The 20752-nt window shown below is 38.0% G+C and overlaps 1 protein-coding gene across 1 annotated transcript in view; it reads left to right on the top strand.

The window, feature by feature from the left end:
• The window catches only part of FBN2 (fibrillin 2), a 352899-nt gene that overhangs the window by 149302 nt on the left and 182845 nt on the right, over positions 1 to 20752 (top strand). Inside the window, exon 8 of the mRNA XM_006886013.1 lies at positions 17801 to 17926. Within this exon, the coding sequence (XP_006886075.1) occupies positions 17801 to 17926 (126 nt within the window). The remainder of the gene's footprint in view (positions 1 to 17800; positions 17927 to 20752) is intronic.

Here is a 20752-nt window from a genome sequence, read left to right as displayed (position 1 = left end):
TACTCCTACGATAAACATAATGCCCTAAAATATAATACTTTTACACTATTCTCTCCCCCATAGACTTCAATGCCTGTTCTTCATCTCAATGTCTGCTCTTGATTCCCTCTACCCTCTGTTTTCATAGTTGTTGCTCTCCTGCTTAGTCAGTTTTACCACTCCTATTATAGTATTTCTTATCTTTTTTTTTTTTAATGTATTGTGATCAGGCATAATCCTGAACTCCTGGCCACCACGGCAAACTTGTAGAAAAGGAGACCAGTGAGAGAACCCAGCTACAGCGCTGCTCATGCGCAGCTCTATTTTTGGTCCAGGGAAATGCTTATCTAGTATTCTGAAACCCGCTGGATCATGTTGATTTTTCTTTTCCTTTGCGTCATCTATCACAGATGGGGACTACCAACACATCTTGAGTAGAAGTCAAACTCTGCATGTTTAATAAGCAGTCTAGGTGAATCTTCCATGTATTAAGGGCTTGTAACATCTGTCCTCTATTCTGAGTACTTTATTGAGAAGACTAGGGTTGTCTGATGTGAACTTAACTGAATCTCATATTACTGTATCCTCATTTTCCATTTTCTCTGCCTTTGTGAAGTGTTTTCTCATGTTAAGCAGAGCAAAAGGTTCCAGCTCTCTAGTTAATTCTATCATTTTTCATGCACTCCAACCACTTGCCATTGATTAGTTCCTTTTCTAGATTTCATGTTTCCTGCAGAGTTCTCTTAATCTATAATTTAGGGCCATTCTAAAATCCATTAACAAACAGTATCTTGTTTGTCTCTTTGTTGTGAGATTTCTTTGAGTCAATTCTGACTCATGAGGCCCCTACTCAAAGCAGAAGGAAACACCACCTGGGCCTGCCTTGTTTTCAGTTATTGCTGGATAGAATCGCATTGCTGTAGCCACATTGTTAGTCCGTCTCCCTCAGAGTCTTCCTCTTTTTGATTGGCTGTCTTACTTTACCAAGCATAATGTCCTTTCCTAGATAATAGCTCAAAGTCTGTGAGACGAAGTCTCACCATGCTCATTTCTAAGGAGTCTTGTCTATATACTTCTTCCAGGACAGATGGTTCTAGTAAACCCTTGTATGTTCATTATTCTTAACCAACACCACAGTTCAAAGCTATCACATTTCTTTGGTCTTCCCTGTTCATTGTTCAGCTTTCACATGTATATGGAGCAACCGAAAATACAGATTCTCAAGTCAGCCTTATCTTAGTCTTCAAGATGCTTCCATATTGCTAGGATATTGGAAGCTATGCCACTTGTGTTTAAAATACTAATGGAACTACTATCTATGGTAGACAGATTTCAGTGGAGCTCCCACGCTAAGACTGGGAAGAAAGGCCTAGCAGTCTACTTTTTTAGTTTGTTTGCTTACAAAGTTCATATACTTTGCGTTTCACACTATCCCCCATTCATGCTGTGTTTCATACAATCATTTTCATGCATTATGTTTTGCAAAATTACCATTGGACCTTGCCCATCATTACCCTATTTTTTCACCTGAATACTTCTCACTCCCTTCTCCTCTTCCCTCCACCCAAACTGTGCAACCCTGTGGTTTTGTCCCTACTCATCTTCACTCTTCAACTTCCACCCCCTCCTGCCTTGGGTTCTCGTACATGTTTCACTAGTTATCCTTCTGTTTTTACAATAATAGTTTTATGTAGTATTTGTCTTTACAAGACTGAGTTAGTTCACTCAGTATGTCTCCAAGTTTTGTAGTATTTTTCTCCATTATTGCTCCTGAGTGCTGGATGGTAAATATTCCATTGTCTGAATGTACCACAATTTCTCTGTCCATACAGTGTGATTGTACATTTGCGCTACTTCTGTGTTTTTGCAGTGGTGAATAAAGCCGCCATGAACATTTGTGTACAAAGGTCTATTTGTGTCTCAGTTCTAATTTCCTTAGGATATATTCCTAGTACTGGAATAGCTGAGTCATATGGAATTTCTATGTTCATCTTTTGGAGGAAATGCCAAACTGTCTTGTACGGTAGTTCTACCATTTTATAATCCCACCAACCGTGTATGAGAGTCCCCATGGCTCCAAATCGTCTCCAAGATTTATTGCTTGCTGACCCACTAAACTTTGCCACTGCTACTGGTGTGAGATGGTATCTCATTGTGGTTTTGATTTGCATCTCTCTAACTGCCAGTGATTTTGAGCACTTTTCATGTTTCTCTTGGCCATCTTAATGTCTTTCTCTGTGAAAATTCTTTCCACGTCTTTTGCCCATTTTGTACTTGGGTTATCAATCTTTTTCTTCTGGAGGTCAAAGATTATTCTGTAAACATTTGTTATAACACCCTTGTTTGAGATGGTATGTCCAAATGTTTGTGCCCAGTTGGTAGAATTTATTTTCACCCTCTTTGATAATTTTTATGAGATTTTATGAGAACACAGATTTAGGCTTTAGAAGGTCCCATTCATCAATTTTGTCCTCTCCAGATTGTACATTTCTGACTGTATGTGGGAGTCTTTTTAAAGACATTTAAAAGACCATAGAGTAGGCCTTCTATGCGTAGTCCCAGTTTGACTCTATGAATTTTATGGTTTGGGGCTTTACTCCCAGGTCTCTGATCCTCCTTGAGGGGATTTTTTTTTTAAAATATATGGTGTGAGATGTGAATACTGTTTCCGCTTTCAGTGTATAGCAGTCCCGTTTTGCCAGCATTGTTTGATAAAGAGGTTGTCATTTCCCCATTTGATAGGTTTTGTATCCTTGTCAAATATTAATTGACCATAGATAGCTGGGTCTATTTCTGGGTTCTTGATTCTGTTCCAGTAGTCCATGAGCTTGTCTTTATACCAATACTATGTTGTTTTGGTTACTACCACAGTGTAATAGATCTTGAGTACTATGCCTTCTGCTTAATTTTTGTTTTGCTTATGCAGGGTTTCTGTTCTCTCCAAACTTGACAACTTCCTTTTTGATCTCCTTGAAAAATTGATTTGGTGTCTGGATTGGGATTTCTTTGAACATGTAGATTATTTTTGTTAGGACTGTCATTTTCACAATATTGAGTCTTCCTGTCTATGAACAAGTCACATTTTTCCCCGTTTATTTAGGTGTTTTATTGTGTCTTGCAGAAATGTTCTGTAGTTTTCTCTGTACAGGTCTTTTGTGTCTCTAATTAGATTCACTCCCAAGCAGTTCAATTTGTGTTTGGCTCTTGTAGTGGTATTGCTTTCTTGGTTTCCTTTTCTGAGTCTTCTTTGTTACTGTAGAGGAATCCCACTGATTTTTTTGGATATTGATCATGTATCTTGCCACCCTAGTAAATTGATCCAGCTCTAACAGTTGTTTTTTGTTTAGTCCTTAGGGTTTTTTGTGTACACTATCACATCGTCTGAATATAGTGATAATTTTACCTTAGCTGTTCTGGATGCCTTTTATTTTCGTCTTTTGTTATACTGCACCATCTAGCACTTCCAATACAATACTAAATAGAACGGTAACAGTAGGCATCTTGCTCTGGTCCCTGTTCTCAAGGCTGGCTCTTGGTTTTGCATATATACTCTTCACTTGGAGAAATTACTTTATATTCCACTTTTGCTGAGTGTCTTTATCAGAAAGGGGATTGGATTTTGTCAAATAGCTTTTCTACATCAGTTGCTAAGATAATATGGGTTTTATTATTTGCTTTGTTAGTATAGTGAAATACATTGATGGCTTTTCTTATGTTGAGCTATCCTTGCATACCTAGTATGAAGCCCACTTGGTCATGATGAATTATTTTTTTGATGTGCTTTTGGATTTTATTGGCTAGGATTTTGCTAAGGATTTTTGCATCTGTATTCATGAGAGATTCTGGTCTGTAGTTTACTTTCCTGGTAATATCTTTACCTGTTTTGATATTAGGATTATGCTTGCTTTGTAGAATGACTCTGGGAGTCATTCTCTTTGGGTTGTTTTTTGTTTTTAAATACTTTAAACAGAATCGGCGCTAGATCTTCTCTGAATGTTTGGTAGAATTCAGCTATGAAGCCATCTGGGCCAGGACTTTTCTTATGGGGAAGTCTTTTTATGACCTGTTCAATTTCTTCTTTTGTGATAGATCTGTTCAAGTGTTCTATGTCTGTCTGTGTCAGTCTGGGTAGGGCATGAGTTTCAAGGGATTTGTTCATTTCCTCTAAGTTTTCAGATTTATCAGAGAAAAGCTTTTTGTAATAATTCAGTATTATAAATTTAATTTCCTTTGGTTCTGTTGTGATGTTACCTCTATCATTAATTAATTGAGTTATTACTTTCTTCTCCTTATTTTCTTTTGTTAATTTTGCCAATAGTATGTCAATTTCATTGACCTTTTGAAAAAAACTGGTTTTGTTGATAGATTCAATTTTATTTCTGTTCTCTATCTTGTTGATTTCAGCTCATGTTCTTATAATTTACTTTCTTCTAGAAGCTATGGGGTTAGACAGTTGTTCTTTTTCTATTTGATAAAGATGTTGATTTAGATCATTAATTTTGCTTCTTCCTTCATTTTTAATATGTTTTCTTAATGCTATGAACTGGCCCCTGAGGACTACCTTAGTTACATCCCAGAGGTTTTTGTTCATTGGATTTTCATTATAATTTGTTTTGAGGAAATTTTTAATTTCATCCTTTATTTTTTATTTAACCCAATCATGTTCTAGCAGGATATTATTTAGCTTACACATTGATGATTTTATAAGCTTTATCCTACTGTGGTTAATTTCTAGTTTTATGCCATTGTCATCTGAGAAGATACTTTATATTATTTCAGTGTGTTCTTTTGTTTTTGTTTGTTTTTTTATTTATCAAAGCTTGATTTGTACATATGTGATCAATTCTGGAAAATATACCATGTATACTTGAGAAGAAAGTGAATTGAGTTTTAATTGGGTGCAGTATTCAGAATACATCCACAAGGTCGATTTGGCTGAATGTGTAAATTGTCTGCCTCTTTGTTAAGTTTCTTTTGAATTGACCTGTCCTTTGGTGAGAGTGATATGTGAAGGTCTCTTAGCACTGTTGTGGTGTTGTTTATTTCTTTCTTCAATTATTTTAATATTTGTTTTATGTATTTAGCAGATCTATCATTTATTACATCGATGTTGACTAATGTTCTGTCTTCTGGATCTACTGTGCCTTTAATCATTATGTAGTTGTTGTTATGTACCTTTGAGTCACCTGTGACCCATAGCGACCCTATGTACAGCAGCTCTGAAGCCTGCCCTGTCCTGAGCCAGTCTCACCAATTCTGACACACCTATCAGCATTGCCCCAGTTACTTTATCATTCCATCTTACCTGGGGTCTTCCTCTCCTGCACTATCCTTCCACCCTTCCGAGCATCCCTCCCAGCCATCTGCCCAAAGTATGTGAGACAGAGCTTCAAATTTCTAGCCTCCAAGGAGAAACTTGGTTTCACCCTCTCCAAGACAGACCTATTTGTTTTCTTGGTGGTCCATGGTATGTTCAAGACTCTTCTCCAGCACCACAACTCAAAGGCATTGATTCTTCTTCTGTCATGCTTAGTCATGGTCCAGTTCTCTGATGTATAGCAAGTAATTGCAAAGATCTTGGTCTGGATTAGATGCCCTTTGTATCTAGACTGACATCATTGCTACCCTTCCTTGTTGTTTATGGTGGTTTTCATTCTGAAGCCTAATTTATCAGAGATTAGTATTGCCACTTATGCTATTTTGTGGATGCTATTTGCTTGATATATTTTTTCCCAATCTTTGATTTTGTGTCTATCTTGAAAAGTAACTAATGAAAACTTTTATCACTTAAGGTACATCTAACTGCTGTATCCTGCTCTCTTTGCTTGCTGTGGAGTTTTTCCAAAGCTTGCTCTGTGCCAGCTGTCTAATGTTCTTCACCATATATTTATTTCTTATTCTTTCATAAAATAGTTTTTGTTCCCCTGACTCCTTCAGAACATTTTCTATTCTCCATTACTTTATTTCTTCTTAAATATTCATCCTTGATGTAGTAGTTTCCTATAGATATTAAAGCTAATGAAACAAAAGTTTAGTGGCCTAAACTACTGTAATTTATTATATCACTATTCTGGAGATTAAATATCTGAATTAGGTTTCACTGAGATGAAATTAGCATTGGCAACACTGATTTCCTTTCTAGAAGGGAAGAATCCATTTACTTGTCTTTTCCAACTTCTAGAGTCTCCCAAGCTTCCCTAGTTTATGGCTTACTTCAGTCTTCAAAGCCAAAAGCAGAGAATCTTAAATCTTTCCCTCTGAATTTGACTCTTCTTACTCTTCCACTTAGAATGACCCTTGTGATCATATTGTGCGTACTCTGACAATCCAGAATAATCTTTCCATTTTGTGGTAATTTGAGTAACAACTGGAATTTCTCTTTGCTATGAAAGGAACATAATTTTTTAGGCCAGAATTAGGACATGGATGTACTTGTGAAGCCATTATTCTGCCCATTCTACTTGACTTTCTTGACATTTAAATACAGTTAATACTCCTGGTGACTGCTTTCCTTTTTCTGTTATTTTTCACTTGAGCCTCTTTACAATTATATATTTCCTTACTAATTATAAGGGATTCTCATAGCTCAGGGATTAAGCAATAGGCTACTAGCAAAAGGTCAGCAGTTTGAACCCAGTGTCTACTCTTAGAAGAGAGATAATGTTAATCACCTCCAGTAACATTTAGAAGCTCTGGTGGCCTTGTGCTTATAGAGTTACATGCCAACTTAAAGCCAGGCAGTATCGACTTTACCAGCTATTCCCAGAAAAAGATGACCAAACTCCTCAATGTGATTTACAGACTAGGAAACCCACTCAAGGATATGCTATGAGTCGGTACTAACTAGATAATATTGAGTAGTAGTTGTTTACTACCTATGATTAGTGTCTTCCTTTCTCTTCACTTCATATTCTCTTATTAATATTGTCAGTATGATTCTATCAACTATGGTTTCTTACTACTAACAATTCTTTAAAGTTTCACCTTGAACTTTCAATAATTTCTATATGCTATTAACTGAAACTATTAACGATGAAAGCATCCATGTCCCCTAGAAATACTGCCATAACTTCACTAATTTTATTCATACTTTTTACTATCCTCCTCCTTTTTTTTGCTTTTACTTTCAGGATATGCTTTGCATTTACTTTTATTTTTCACTAGTCTTATGCTCACTAACTAGATTGTAGACCACGCTATCACTTCTATTTTCCCTTACTTCTTTCTGACTCTAGCCTGTCTTTATCAACATTGGCAGATATCGCTACTGAAAGTGAAACTCTATGAATTTTTCCCTACTTGATTATTTCCAGTGATGACTCATTTCCAGCAAATGAAAGATAGTTCTCAAGAATATCACTCTGGGTCTTTAACTTAGCTTCCTAGTTGCATTTTCTCCTCCTTTGTATTACTCTCCCACCAGCAACTCTAGAGAGAAAGCTGAGCTATCTCCTCCCGTGTAATTTTGCAGCCTTGGAAACCCACTAAGAAACTAGCAATCAGTCAGTTCCAACTCATCAGCCATGACACACCCATCCCCATTACCCCAACCACTGAATCAATCCACCTCATAAGGGGCCTTCCCCTTCTGCGCCATCCCTCTACCCTACCAAGCATGATGTCCTTCTCCAAGGACCGGTCTCTCCTCACAACTGAAGCTGTGAACAATCTCAATCTCTACACCATCCATCCTGATGCTGCCAATTGGCCCAGTGGTGAGAATCTTTGTCTTCTTGACATTGAGCCTCAATCCATATGGGAGGCTGCAGTCCTTGACCCTCTGCAGCAAGTGCTTCAGGTCCTCCTCAGTTTCTGCAAGCAGGGTTGTGTCATCTGCATAACAGAGATTGTTGATAGATCTTCCACCAATCTTGACCCCACATTTCTCCTCATAGAGCCCAGCCTCCTGGATAATCTGTTCTGCATACAGGTTGAAAAGGTATGGAGATAGAATGCATTCCTGGCGTACGCCCTTCCCAATTTTAAACCATGCAGTGTTCCCTTGCTCTGTTCTGACAACTGCCTCCTGGTCCAAGTATTGGTTTTGCATTAGAACGATCCATTAGACTTTCTGGCTTCAGGAAATCCATTGATACTGTGACACTTTTTGTGCATGATATCTTGTGTTGTGTTTGTGGAAGATTTGAGGTAGTTTGCTTTGGTGTCTTTTGTTTTGGTAGAATTTTTCATGTTTAAAGTCTTAGCAGGCTCTTTCTCTGATAACCTTGGTTTAGTATTTCAGTGTTCCAGAGAAGAATGGACAAGCTATCCTGCCTGAGTTTCTCTATGATCTTTTGACTCAAGGGAAGACTTGCTTCTGGTGGGGGAGATGTGACCTTTGAATTTGCACCCTTCTCTGTCAAGGAACTGCTGCAGCTAGGCATGTCCAAAGTGCCCTGAGCTAAAGGCAGCTCAAGCTCTGGGATGGGGAAGGAAATGGCTTCACCTGTGATAATGGTGCATTTCAAAGGGGTAGGTTGTCCTCTAGGTGGCAGGGCCAGGATGTCCAGGTAGCAGGGCCAAGGTGTCCAGGCCACTGGAGGGGATGTCCAGGTAGGTGGCAGGATCAGATCTTTCAGTTGGTGTGTTCAGGCAGTGGGGCTTGAGACCTCCAGCAGTGGGGCCAATGTTTTGTGCTCCCAGCAGGAGAGCAGTCTAGGCCACACTAAGAAATTTATAATACAAATGCTTAGCTAATTGACTGGAAGAAATGGCTGATGGATTTGGTGATGCATGGCTTTGGAAACTTACTTGTTTTCATCTCCAACAGCTATTTAAGAATTATGCCTGTTCTAGTCCATTAATTATAAAAAAAAAAAGCTAAATATTGCATGGTTGTTTAAATTCCAGCCTTTTTCTGTGGATACACCCTTGATTAATGCATAGACCACAATTTAAGTGAATAGTAATAATTAGAACTTCTGATTTATAAATTGGAAGGTTAAACAAAATATTGGTTTAGAAATTTCATTTCTAAAGATATTATTTGCCCTGTTGTTTTTCTTGTTATTGAGTACTGTAGAGTCATAGCTGACCCTGTGTCTGGTTTTCAGCAGCAGTTAATCACATGAGAGAGATTTCTCATCCTTCTCCTGCCAAGCACCAGGTGGCATCTAAAAGCGTGAATTTGGGATTACAGTGCAGCTTCTTGCCAGTAGGGCACTTGTTGTCATGTGCCGTCTAATCGCTTGCAACTCATAGTGACTCTATGTACAACATCCCTAAACTCTGCTCTGTCCTGGGCCAATCACACTGCCTCTGACACTCCCATCCCGATTATCCCAGTCACTGAATCAATCTACCTCATAGAAGGCCTTCCCCTCCTGCGCTGTCCCTCCACCCTCCCAAGCATGATGTCCTTCTCCAAGGACTGTCTCTCTTTACAATATATCCAGAGTATGTTAGATGGAGCCTCAGAATCCTTGCCTCCAAAGAGCCACCCAGTTTAACCCTTTCCAGAATGAATCTGTTTGTTTTTCTAGCAGTCTGTGGTACTCTCAATACTCTTCTCTAGAACAACAGCCCAAAGGCATCAATTTTCCATCTATCCTCCTTGGTCATTTTCCAACTCTTATGATGCGTAACAAGTGACTGCAAAGACCATGGCCTGTGTCAGATGCACCTTAGTCTCCAGAGAGACACCATTGCTCTTCAGTACTTTGGAGAGGTCTCCAACAGCAGACTTTCCTATGGCAGTGTGCCTTTTAATTTCCTGGCTATTGGTGCTGAGAGTGTTGACTACAGCTCCCTAATATTTGCCCTACATCCTAGAAGTAACGTTTTTATGAGAGTAAAAATGTGCATACTAACTGGCTTGCCTAGAGAGGCCTAAGGCTTAGCAGCAAGTAGTAGGAGTGTATGTGAAGGAATTGAGTTTCTTCTTAGACAACAAAAATGTCCTAAACTTAGTTTGTAGTACAGATAGATGGTTGCATAACTGTGAGAAGATATTAAAAATCAGTGAATAGTTGGTTTAAAAAGTAAATTTTATAACATTTTAGTTATATCAATAAAGTTGGGTGTATATGAATATATGTGTGATGAAATCCTGAACAATTAGAGCACATCATGTTTTCAAAATTTTTTCCATTTTCTCTGCTTTTTCAGGAAGAAAATAAGCATGTTTTCTGTTAAAATTATTTTTGTCATATTGACTGTACCTGTTTCCTTTATAAAAGCTTGAAATAAGGAGCAATTTATTCAAAATATGAGGTTATGTGATTTGTATTTTTGTTACAGATTTTCCTAATGCCAGACAATACACTAATAGATAGAAATTTGGTGTATAACAAATGGATTTGGATAGATAAATATATGTCTATATATAGATATATATATAGATATATACATATATATATATAGTAAAAAATATATTCTAGAAACACTTTTTAAGAACAAATTTTCTTTTCCTCTTTGTCCTAAATTCTCTGAAACATAATTGTTACATGGGCTGCTTTTATGTATGACATGTACATATTAGAATTAACAGTATCTCTAGGGCACTGTTCTTAGAATTCAGTGATATCTGAGATCACTCTTAGCACTACTTACCAAATTATTCATTATATTCTTCTTTGAATAAGATTTACAGAAAATGTTGTAAATGTTGGTTGACAAATATGAGGTTATGTGGTTTGGCAGTCAGAAATCTCTCAGATGGTTTTGTTTAGATCTAGTTTTTAAAAAAATAGAAAAACTGTTCCGTTCTTTCAAATTAGCAAGTACTTTCCAATCCTTCTTTCTTTACCCTTCCGTGACATACTTTTCTTAGCATTTTTAACCTTTTCTTTTCTTTTTATTACATTTTTTAAATTTTATGCTTGTTTATTTACAAAATGTGAACACATTGTTTTTCAAACCAGAGCTTTCCTGTTCCTTCCTCCCCTCCCATCAATTTATGTAACCCTATGATAAACACCATCCTATCCGCTCCCATCCTCAGCACTCTGCTTCCACCCTCATCTTCCCTTGGATCCTCATAAGTGTTTCTACAGTAATGATTTTATACAGTGTTTGTCCTTATGGGACTGAGATACTGCATTCAACATAATGCTTTCCAATCCCTCCCAAGTTAGGTAGTAATATACAAGATCATTGCTCACCCTCTCTGATCTTCCCTCCTCAGTCTCCTTTACTGATTTTTCTTTCTGTGACTTTCCCACAGATGCCATGCATTCTTGGGGTTCCTTTCTGACTCTCCTTGGGAAACCTCACTTATTGCTACAACTTCAAATGCAGTCCACACACTTGTTGCTGAATCACCAAGTACATCTTGGTTTTTGCCTCCTTGTTTATTTGTTGTTGTTGTTATGTGCCGTTGAGTCTCTTGCAAATCATAGCGACCCTATGTACAACAGCCCTAAACTCTGCTCTGTCCTGTGCCAATCACACGTGGTCTCTGAAACTCCCATCCTGATTATCCCAGCCACTGAATCAATCCACCTCATAGAGGGCCTTCCCCTCCTGCGCTGTCCCTCCACTCTCCCAAGCATGATGTCCTCCTCCAAGGACCGGTCTCTCCTCACAACATGTCCAAAGTATGTTAGACAGAGCCTCAGAATTCTTGCCTCCATGGAGCCACCCGGTTTAACCCTTTCCAGGATGAATCTGTTTGTTTTCCTAGCAGTCCATGGTATTCTCAATACTCTTCTCCAGCACCACAGCTCAAAGTCATCAATTCTCCTTCTATCCTCCTTGGTCGTTGTCCAACTCTCTGATGCATAACAAGTGATTGCAAAGACCATGGCCTGTATCAAACGTACCTTAGTCTCCAGAGAGACACCATTGCTCTTCAGTACTTTGGAGAGGTCCCTAATAGCAGACTTTCCCATGGCAATGCGCCTTTTAATTTCCTGGCTGCTGGTGCCAAGACTGTTGACTATGGAGCCAAGCAAACTAAAGCTGTGTACAATCTCAATCTCTTCACCATCCATCCTGATGCTGCCAATGGTCCAGTGGTGAGAATCTTTGTCTTTTTGACATTGAGCCTCAATCCATATTGTAGGCTGCAGTCCTTGACCCTCTGCAGCAGGTGCTTCAGGTCCTCTTCAGTTTCTGCAAGCAGGGTTGTGTCATCTGCATAACACAGATTGTTGATTTACATACCCAAATTATTAACTGTCAAGTTAAAACTTCTGCCTGTTTACCTCAGATATCTTAAGTTTGCCATGTCCAAAACTGTTTAATCTTCAAATGTGTTGCCCTTTCTGTATTCCATTCTCTGTTGTTAGTCTGACATTATCTAGCCAGAATGGTATCCAGTGAGGCGTCCCATTGATTTCTGCTTCTAATTTATCTAGATTAGGTATTTTTTTCATTGTCATAAAACCATTCTCTGATTCTCATTGTTATCACTAGACTACAGTGTAGTCTATCCACACTAAATAAAAGGTCTTTCTGAAGTACCATTTTGCTTATGAAATGTTATGAGTTGGAACCATCTCAGTAGCTGACACTCCAGTGAGTTTTCAGAGGCAATAAATCACATTGAAGAAGAGATAGTCCTCTTTCTCCTGTGAAGCATCTGGTGGGTTCTTTGTGCCTTTGGGCTGATTCTTTACCCACTGGGCCATCAGAACTCCCTCCTTTGTAGATTTGGCATTACTCTCAGTTATTCTTGAGTACCCTCAGTTTGAAACTAACCCATAGCTGATGCTACATCAGGTTTTCAGAGGCAGTAAATCACTTGGGAGGAAATGGCCCATCATTCTTCTACAGAGTCGCTGGTGGATTAGAACCTTGTACCTTCACAGAGGCAACATGATTCCTTACCACTAAAGCCAGTAGCCATCTTGCCCCTATCAGTAGAAGCAATCTAATGATGAAGTCAAGCACAGAAGGCGGCCTAGTTATGCATGTCCCAGAGTAATTGAGCAAAAGAGAGTGGCTTAAAGCAATTTGAAGTCCATGTCACCTTTGGACTTTGATATATGTATGCTGTTAAATGCTCACTTTAAATATGTTTGGGTCCTTGTGGCTACTATTTGAAGGCCTTTGCGTTTATGTGTTGTTTTTAAAGTTAAATAGAAGATTAGTGGAGGCACATTATGTATGCAAAACAGGATTGGTATCATGGAATGCGTATAAAGAGTCCTGCCTCATATCTGTGGTGGTGTAGCTCACAGAAAGTGACACTACTGGCCAAAGGTAATGCCTCTCAGGTGTTTTGAATCCAACACTGGCTCTCCAAAGAATAAAGCATCCTCCTCCTGTGTGATAGACTGTAGCCTTTGCGAACTTGCTAGAGAGTCTGCCATGGGTCAGTTCTGATTTAATGGCACACAACAATAGTCTTGGGATCTCTATGTACTCTTGTTTATGCTTATGCAAAGATAATTTGTACTTGTGAGAATGCTGCTTCCAAGTCTAATTCCAGCATATAGACTTAATTAAACCACTAATATTCCAAAAGAAAGTGGAACTTTAAGTCTCCTAAATATAAATGTTAATGTTAAATGTAAATTGAAGCAGAAATATTGAGCAAGGACCCATCAAAATGTAGGATGTTTTGATCAAAACCAAACCAAAACCAGCTGTTTGAGAGAGATTTTTTGGGGTTTTTTTTTTGTGGGTTTTTTTTTTGAGGGGTGGGGAGTGGGGCAAGAGGAGGTGATCAGACTGAAAAATAAAGGAAAAGCATTCCTAATTTTTATACAAAATCCTTGTATGCTTTACTGGGAGCATTTTACAAATAATAATTTTGAAGCTCACATTTTTAATATACTTTATTTAATTTTAAGGAGAATTATTAAACAGTTCTATGCAATAAAATATGTAAAACAAAACCCACAAATTTAATCTTATTACTTCATGTGTTCTATAGTCCAGGGTGGTTTCTTTTCCCCCTAGAAAGAAAAATATCAAAACATCTTTTAATTCTCTACTTTCTTGTCGGGGAGAGTATTTGGAAGTAGAGCACAAAGAAGTGAGTTCTTTTTTTTTTCTTCTATTATTATTAAATTTTATTCGTTTCAATGAACACTCACAGGGATTCTGGGCTTTCACTCCTTCATTGCCGCACCATTCTCTCCACCCTCCTCCCCAGTTTGTTCTTCTTCCCCACCATCCAAATGTCTGTTTTAATTGTCCAATTGCCACAGTGCTTGTCAAAGTCAGTTCTGATTAATCTCCTTTGTCGGTGTGTCCTTTGCCATTCCCTATCACTCCTCCCTGAGAGAGACTTCACCCTGATTCATAAGGAAAAGGGGATGGCGTATTCTCTTAGCTACTTCCTGCTGAAAAGGGACGCTGTGGGTTTCAGGGTGAAGATCTTCTCTCACTACTCTAAAGCGCCCCTTTGGCAGTAGGAAACACATAGACTATTATGGAGATTGATTTTGGAATTTAGGTGCACTCTTATTGATTGTGCTTGGCCGTACATGTTCATATCCTTGAAGATGTATCATGGGGGTGTTGCAACCAAGAAGACACAAATTTGACTAACAAGTTATAAGTACATGAGTCCAAAATTATGGAAAAGTAAAAGAAAGGATTCTTTCATTGTTTTACAAACCCTCCCCCAGGTCCCCTCCACCATGTAGCCCTCGCTCTAGTCTCCTGTGATGACAGAAATACCCAGTTATATCTCTCTTTTAAACGGTTCTCTCCCTCCTCTGTTTCAGTGCAGTATACATTATTGAACCCATCTTACTCAGTCTCTCCCCAACCCCAAGGACAGTCCCATTCTACAACAGTGGCATCATGTAATATTTGTCCTTTTGTGACTGGGATATTTCACTCAGCATAATGTTCTCCAGAGTCAACCATTTTGAATAATATTGCATGAGTTCCTTGTTTTTTAATGCAGCATAGTATTCCATTGTGCGAATATACCACAGCTTCTCTAGCCATTCGTTTGTTGATGGGTACTTAGGTTGCTTCCAACTCCTTGCTATTGTGAACAAAGCTGCAATAAACATGGGTGTGCATATATCTGCTTGGATATCAGCTATGGTCTCTTCAGGGTATATTCCCAGTAGTGGAATTGCTGGGTCAAATGGTATCTCTAAAAGCCCCGAATAAGCAAAGCACTCCTTAAGAATAGAAGAACGGTAGGAGGTATCTCACTCCCTGATTTCAAATCCTACTACACTGCCGTAGTGGTAAAGACAACATGGTACTGGTACAATGACAGACACATAGATCAATGGAATCGAATTGAGAATCCAGAGATCAACCCATCTATCTATGGTCAACTGATTTTTGACAAGGAGATGAAATCAGTGAAGTGGGGAAACGACAGCCTTTTTAACAAATGGTGTTGGCAAAATTGGAAAAATATCTGCAAAAGACTCAAGCAAGACCCACACCTCACTCCATACACAAAAACCAACTCAAGGTGGATCATGGACCTAGGACTAAAACCAAGGACTATAAACTTCATTACAGAAACGCTAGGAACAACAATAGAAGTCCTAATCCACAACATAAACAGTCTTCCCAGTATCCTGGAAAACCTACAACCAGGAGAAGATAACATAAATGAATGGGATCTTCTAAGACTCAAATCCCTATGCACATCCAAAAACTTCTCCAGTAGGGTAAAAAGGGAAGCCACTGACTGGGAAAAAGTATTCGGTAATAACATATCAGATAAGGGACTTATATCCAGAATTTATGAAATACTTGAGCACCACAACAAGATAAAGGTAAATAATCCAATAGAAAAATGGGCACAGGATATGAACAGGCACTTCGCCGAAGACGACATTCAGATGGCTAACAAGCACATGAAGAAATGCTCAAAATCCCTAGCCCTAAGAGAGATGCAAATTAAAACAACTATGAGATATCATCTCACCCCAGTCAAAATAGCAAAATTTAACAGAACAGCAAGCAACAAATGCTGGCGAGGTTGTGGAGAAACTGGAACCCTGATTCACTGTTGGTGGGAGTGTAAAATGGTGCAACCCCTGTGGAAAGCACTATGGCGCTTTCTCAAAAAGAAGTGAGTTCTTATAAAAGGAAATGCCTGGAAATAAGAGTTAATGCTTAAATGAGGGATTTAGATTCCTAATTTTTAAGAATTTGGGTCAATCTTGGCTTCCACAGGTGCCTTGCTTGTTGCTCTCACTTCAGATGAAGAGGGTCAGCAGCACGTGTTGGCCCTGCACTTTGCTACTGCCCGCTGCTCTATTCTGTACTGTTCTCTTTTTTTTTGTCCCCCTTCCCTGAAGATGATTGATCACTTAATCTTTTGATTAAAGTATATTCGTTTTCCTTTCCTTTCCCTTCTGAAGCATGTTCAGTTGTATTAGGATGCGCAGCACCAAGATTGCACTACAGAATGCAACAGGTCCTAATTTTGCACACATGGTTTTGTTTTGTCGGATTGAGTCTGCTGGTAACTGTTTCACCACATTGTACATTTGCTCCTCATGTAGTGAATTCATGTTAGAATTGGGATCTCTCGTTGGGAATTGGTAGATTTTGATTTGTGCCTCTGGTGGCTAAATTCTAAGCCTCAAATGAAGATACTATTTCAGAGAATGTCTGAATCTAGTGATTTTAATTTTTTTTTTATTATAAGAACATGCCAAGAAAACACATAAGCATATAGTTAATTCGTGGTACAGCTTGTTGGCAAAAATAACTTGTCAGAATAAATGTGTTAAAAAAGAAAAAAGACAGACAGACTAGACAAATATAGGAATGCCAGAGTCATTGCCAACCTCCTAAAAAATGGTGGAGTTTTTTTTAATGTGAAGTTTTAAATTCTTTTTCCTTAGCTTTACAGTAGGGATATATTATTATCTTTCCTGTCTTTGTTTTCTTGTTACCCTTCTTTTGCAAAACCAAAAGATCAAGTTTGCTTCGGCTTTTCAGTAATTATGTAATTATGTTTCTGGTTTTTATAATTGTTCTTTGTATCCCTTGGTCCTTGCTAACACCATTCCCTAAAGAGGGGATGGGGGGATGGGGAATCTCAGCGCACTTTTAGGGATAGGTGGCTTAATTCCCCTTACAATTACTCATTTCCTTTTAAATGTATGAGGAGTGAATTCCTTATGTACCTCAAAGCAGCTTTATTTGACTTTCCACCGCTCTCTGCTTATTGAACTGGAAGAGTTCATTAAAACTTATATAAATGGCCATGTTCACTGCATTAGAGAAAGTTTAGAAGAAAATGGACTTTTTATTAATGCAAATGGGAATAGAGTATTCCCAGCATTCAATAAGCTGGATGGATTAGTGCAGGGAGGTACAATAGGAAAACTGGACACTACCCAAAGCCTCCCAAGTTTTCCCAGTGCCATGATTCTTTAAATTGAAATCTATTCTCAGAACATTTAATAGACTCATATTCAAATATGTGTACAAAAACATACCACAAATCCAGGGTTTGGTTTTGTTTTTTTTTTAAAAAAAAATGTGTATATTAATTTACCACTCTCCGTTGGTTCCAATAATTAGTGGGAGAATTAACTATAAATCTTCAGATATAATTATTTCATAATTTTAAAAAATAATCTCCTATGTGTGTTTTCTTAAAGACTCTAGTAGGCTAATTCCCTGGCTTATGTAGAATGGAAACTAAAACACTGACATCTTATTTCCAATTTAAATTGCATTTTTTGAAAAAAGGATATAGGGTTTTGCTTTCATTGGCCTTGTTTTACTGTCATGGGAGTTCGCTTTCATCTCAGTTCCCATAGATATGTGTGAGAAATTCTTTCGGGCCTGAAACAAGAGTATCTTCAGGGTTATATGATCTGACTTAATCAACCATGAGTGTACTCCAGCTTCTTTTTTAAAAAATTCCTTTTCAAAGCTGTTTAATGAAGACCTTTTCCAATGATCTTGTCCTTCTTTCCTTGATTAGACATTGATGAGTGCAGCATCATTCCTGGGATATGCGAGACCGGCGAATGTTCTAACACCGTGGGAAGCTATTTTTGCATCTGTCCACGTGGCTATGTAACTTCAACAGATGGCTCTCGGTGCATCGGTAAGCATCAAATTTTGAAGGCACAATACACTACTTCTTTATAATGACAGAGTAGCCCAAACAGGTATGAGGATAGGAACAATTATAAAACCACTGAGACAATGACTGAAAGAGTTGTTTCAGATAAATAGCATTACAATTGCGTATTGATAGACCAGGTGCTCTTTGCAAAGACTTATATTTCAGAAGCTGCCTGGGTTTGTTTTATATCATGAAGCCAGGGTATAAAAGCAGACTTCCTCAAGACATTGCTCTTGCCTGAGCATTTAAGACCCAATGGTATGAGAAAGATTCTTAGAAAACTACTTTGAGAGGCAGAATGTAATAATTAAAGGTTCCTTTTTTGCTTTGAATCATGAATGTCGTCAACACTTCATTACCTAAAGAGTGTTTATTATAGTAAAAATAGTTTGCAGAAAAAGAAAATGACACCTTTAATTTTGTATTTTGAGCATGTTCAAATTACAGTCAAGTGTATTTTTATATCCTGTGTTTAGAAAGATAAAAGAGAGTTCCTCAGGTATAGTACTACTTGTCCGTTCTTCGGCAAACCGTGGACTTCGATAGACACTATAAATTGGCTTTTGGTGCATGATCATAACCTAATAAGTTACCCCTTAATTTCTCTTCTGGAGCCTTGACACTAATCATTTCTAAATTTAAGCTGAAAAGAGCTGACAAGAGAGAGACAAAGTTGCACAATTCTTAGGAACAGTAAAGATGCCTGTTTTTCATTGTCAGTCTGATTCATTCAACACAATTTAGCAGTCAAGATAACTGATTGTATGAGTTTTTAAAAAAGGGTAGAACTAACTATACTCGTCTTGATTTTCTTAATAGTAAATTAATTAGTGCATACACACCCATGCATCTGAAAACATCAGCATAGAGCATGTATTGGCTAAGCTCTATTAGGTTCATTTTGGCATATTTTGGTTAGATACATTAGGCCTTGGCTCCAGGCAACTTGTATTTCAGAATTAGCTATAGAATGAGAGAAATGACTGCAATATTTGGATATGCAAAATAAAGTATTTAATTTGGTAGGTAGTGGAGAATGATGAATTTCATAATGAATTAGAAATTAATTGTTGTTGTTGATTGTCATTGATTGTCATTGATTGTCATAGCGACCCTATGAACAAAAGGCCTGAAGCCTTTCTATAATTATCATCATTTATCAGAGTTCGTAGAGTTTCCAGAGGCATATTGTTTACCAAGTGGATGTCACTCCTGCTTCCAAACCTGTCTTAAACTGGGAACTCCACCAAACATTTTCTACCATGGGTAACTCTTATAGCATTTGACACCCAATGGCACAAAGTTCAGCATCAGAGCAACCTCAGGTTACCTCAGTACAGCATATTGACAGAAGTGTGCTATACCACTTAGAAGAATGTTCCTCCAAAATAATAACAACTGACTTTTAAATACAAAAGGCCCTCCTTGAGATCTTGTTGACTTTAAACAAGAGGCTTAAATAAAAAACAACCAATATAGTATGTTGTTGTTGTTATATGCTGTTGAGTCACCTGTAATGTATAGCAACCCTATGTACAACAGCTCTGAACCTTTCCCTGTTCTGAGCCAGTCTCACTAATTTCAACACACCAGCTAATTTCTGGGGTCTTTCTCTCCTGCTCTATCCCTCCACCCTTCTAAACATGATGTCCTTCTCCAAGGACTGATCTCTCCTGGCCATGTGCCCAAATTATGTGAAATGGTTTCAAAATCCTAGCCTCCAGGGAGAGACTGAATTTCATCGTCTCTAAGACAGACCTCTTTGTTTTCTTGGTAGTCAATGGTATGTTCAAAACTCTTCTCCAGAACCACAACTAGAAGGCATCTGTTCTTCTGTCCTCAGTAGTCATTGTCCCGCTCTCTAAAGCATAACAAGTAATTGAGAAAACCATAGCCTGGATTAGGTATACCTTTGTCTCAAGATTGACATCACTGCTCTTCAGCACTCTGGAGAGGTCCATGACAGCACATTTTCCCAGTGCAATTTTTCTTTCGACTTCCTGACTGCTGGCATTAAGAGTGTTGATTGTGGAGCTGAGCCAGCTGTAATTGCTAACAACCTCAGTCTCTTCTCCATCTATCATGGTGCTGTCATTTGGCCCAGTGTTGAGAATCTTCATCTTCTTGATGTTGAGCTTATTGATGTTGGGCTAAATGAAATTATTTAGAAGTCAGCATTGACCATGATAAATGTTAGTGTTTTATGTAAAATTTATAATTTTTTCCACTTTTTAAACTTTTAAATCTTTTTTCAGTCAGATAAAACCCGTTACTTTTTACTGCATGTAAAAGAAAAGGTCCTATCTTCATTATACTGATATAATCAGGATCAAGGACCTCAGGGTTAACTGAGGTGATTCTTTTTCACTCTCAGATATTTGTTTTAGTATAAAATTGTGGTAAGATGTCTGTCTCTTTCCTCTTTAAATAAAATCCTAAATCTTTATCACGTAGAGTGAAAGTCTTTTAGACCCTGACCAGGTGGCAAGTAATTCGCCATACATCTGTCTCATCTTTAAACATTCCTCATCAGACTGCTTTGTTCAGATTATCTGCTCTGCTCTGCCTGAAGCTTATTTTTTTTTTGGAAGGAGCCATTTAAAATTCTTTTGCATTTTATTTTTTTTCTATAATTATATTTTATTAATTTTCATAAACATTTACAGAGATTTTGGGCTTCCACTCATTCATTGTTGCACTATTCCCTCTACCCTCCTCCCAGTTTGTTCTTGTCCAAATGCCACAGTGCTTGTCAAAGCCAGTTCTGATTAATCTTCTTTGTCAGTGTGTCCTTTGCCATTCCCT

This window comes from Elephantulus edwardii, unplaced genomic scaffold, assembly GCF_000299155.1.
Source record: "Elephantulus edwardii isolate Elephantulus edwardi_28Jun2011 unplaced genomic scaffold, EleEdw1.0 scaffold00046, whole genome shotgun sequence".
NCBI lineage: Eukaryota > Metazoa > Chordata > Mammalia > Macroscelidea > Macroscelididae > Elephantulus > Elephantulus edwardii.
The sequence above is the reverse complement of the archived record's forward strand: the minus strand, read 5'-3'. Positions and strand labels throughout refer to the sequence as shown.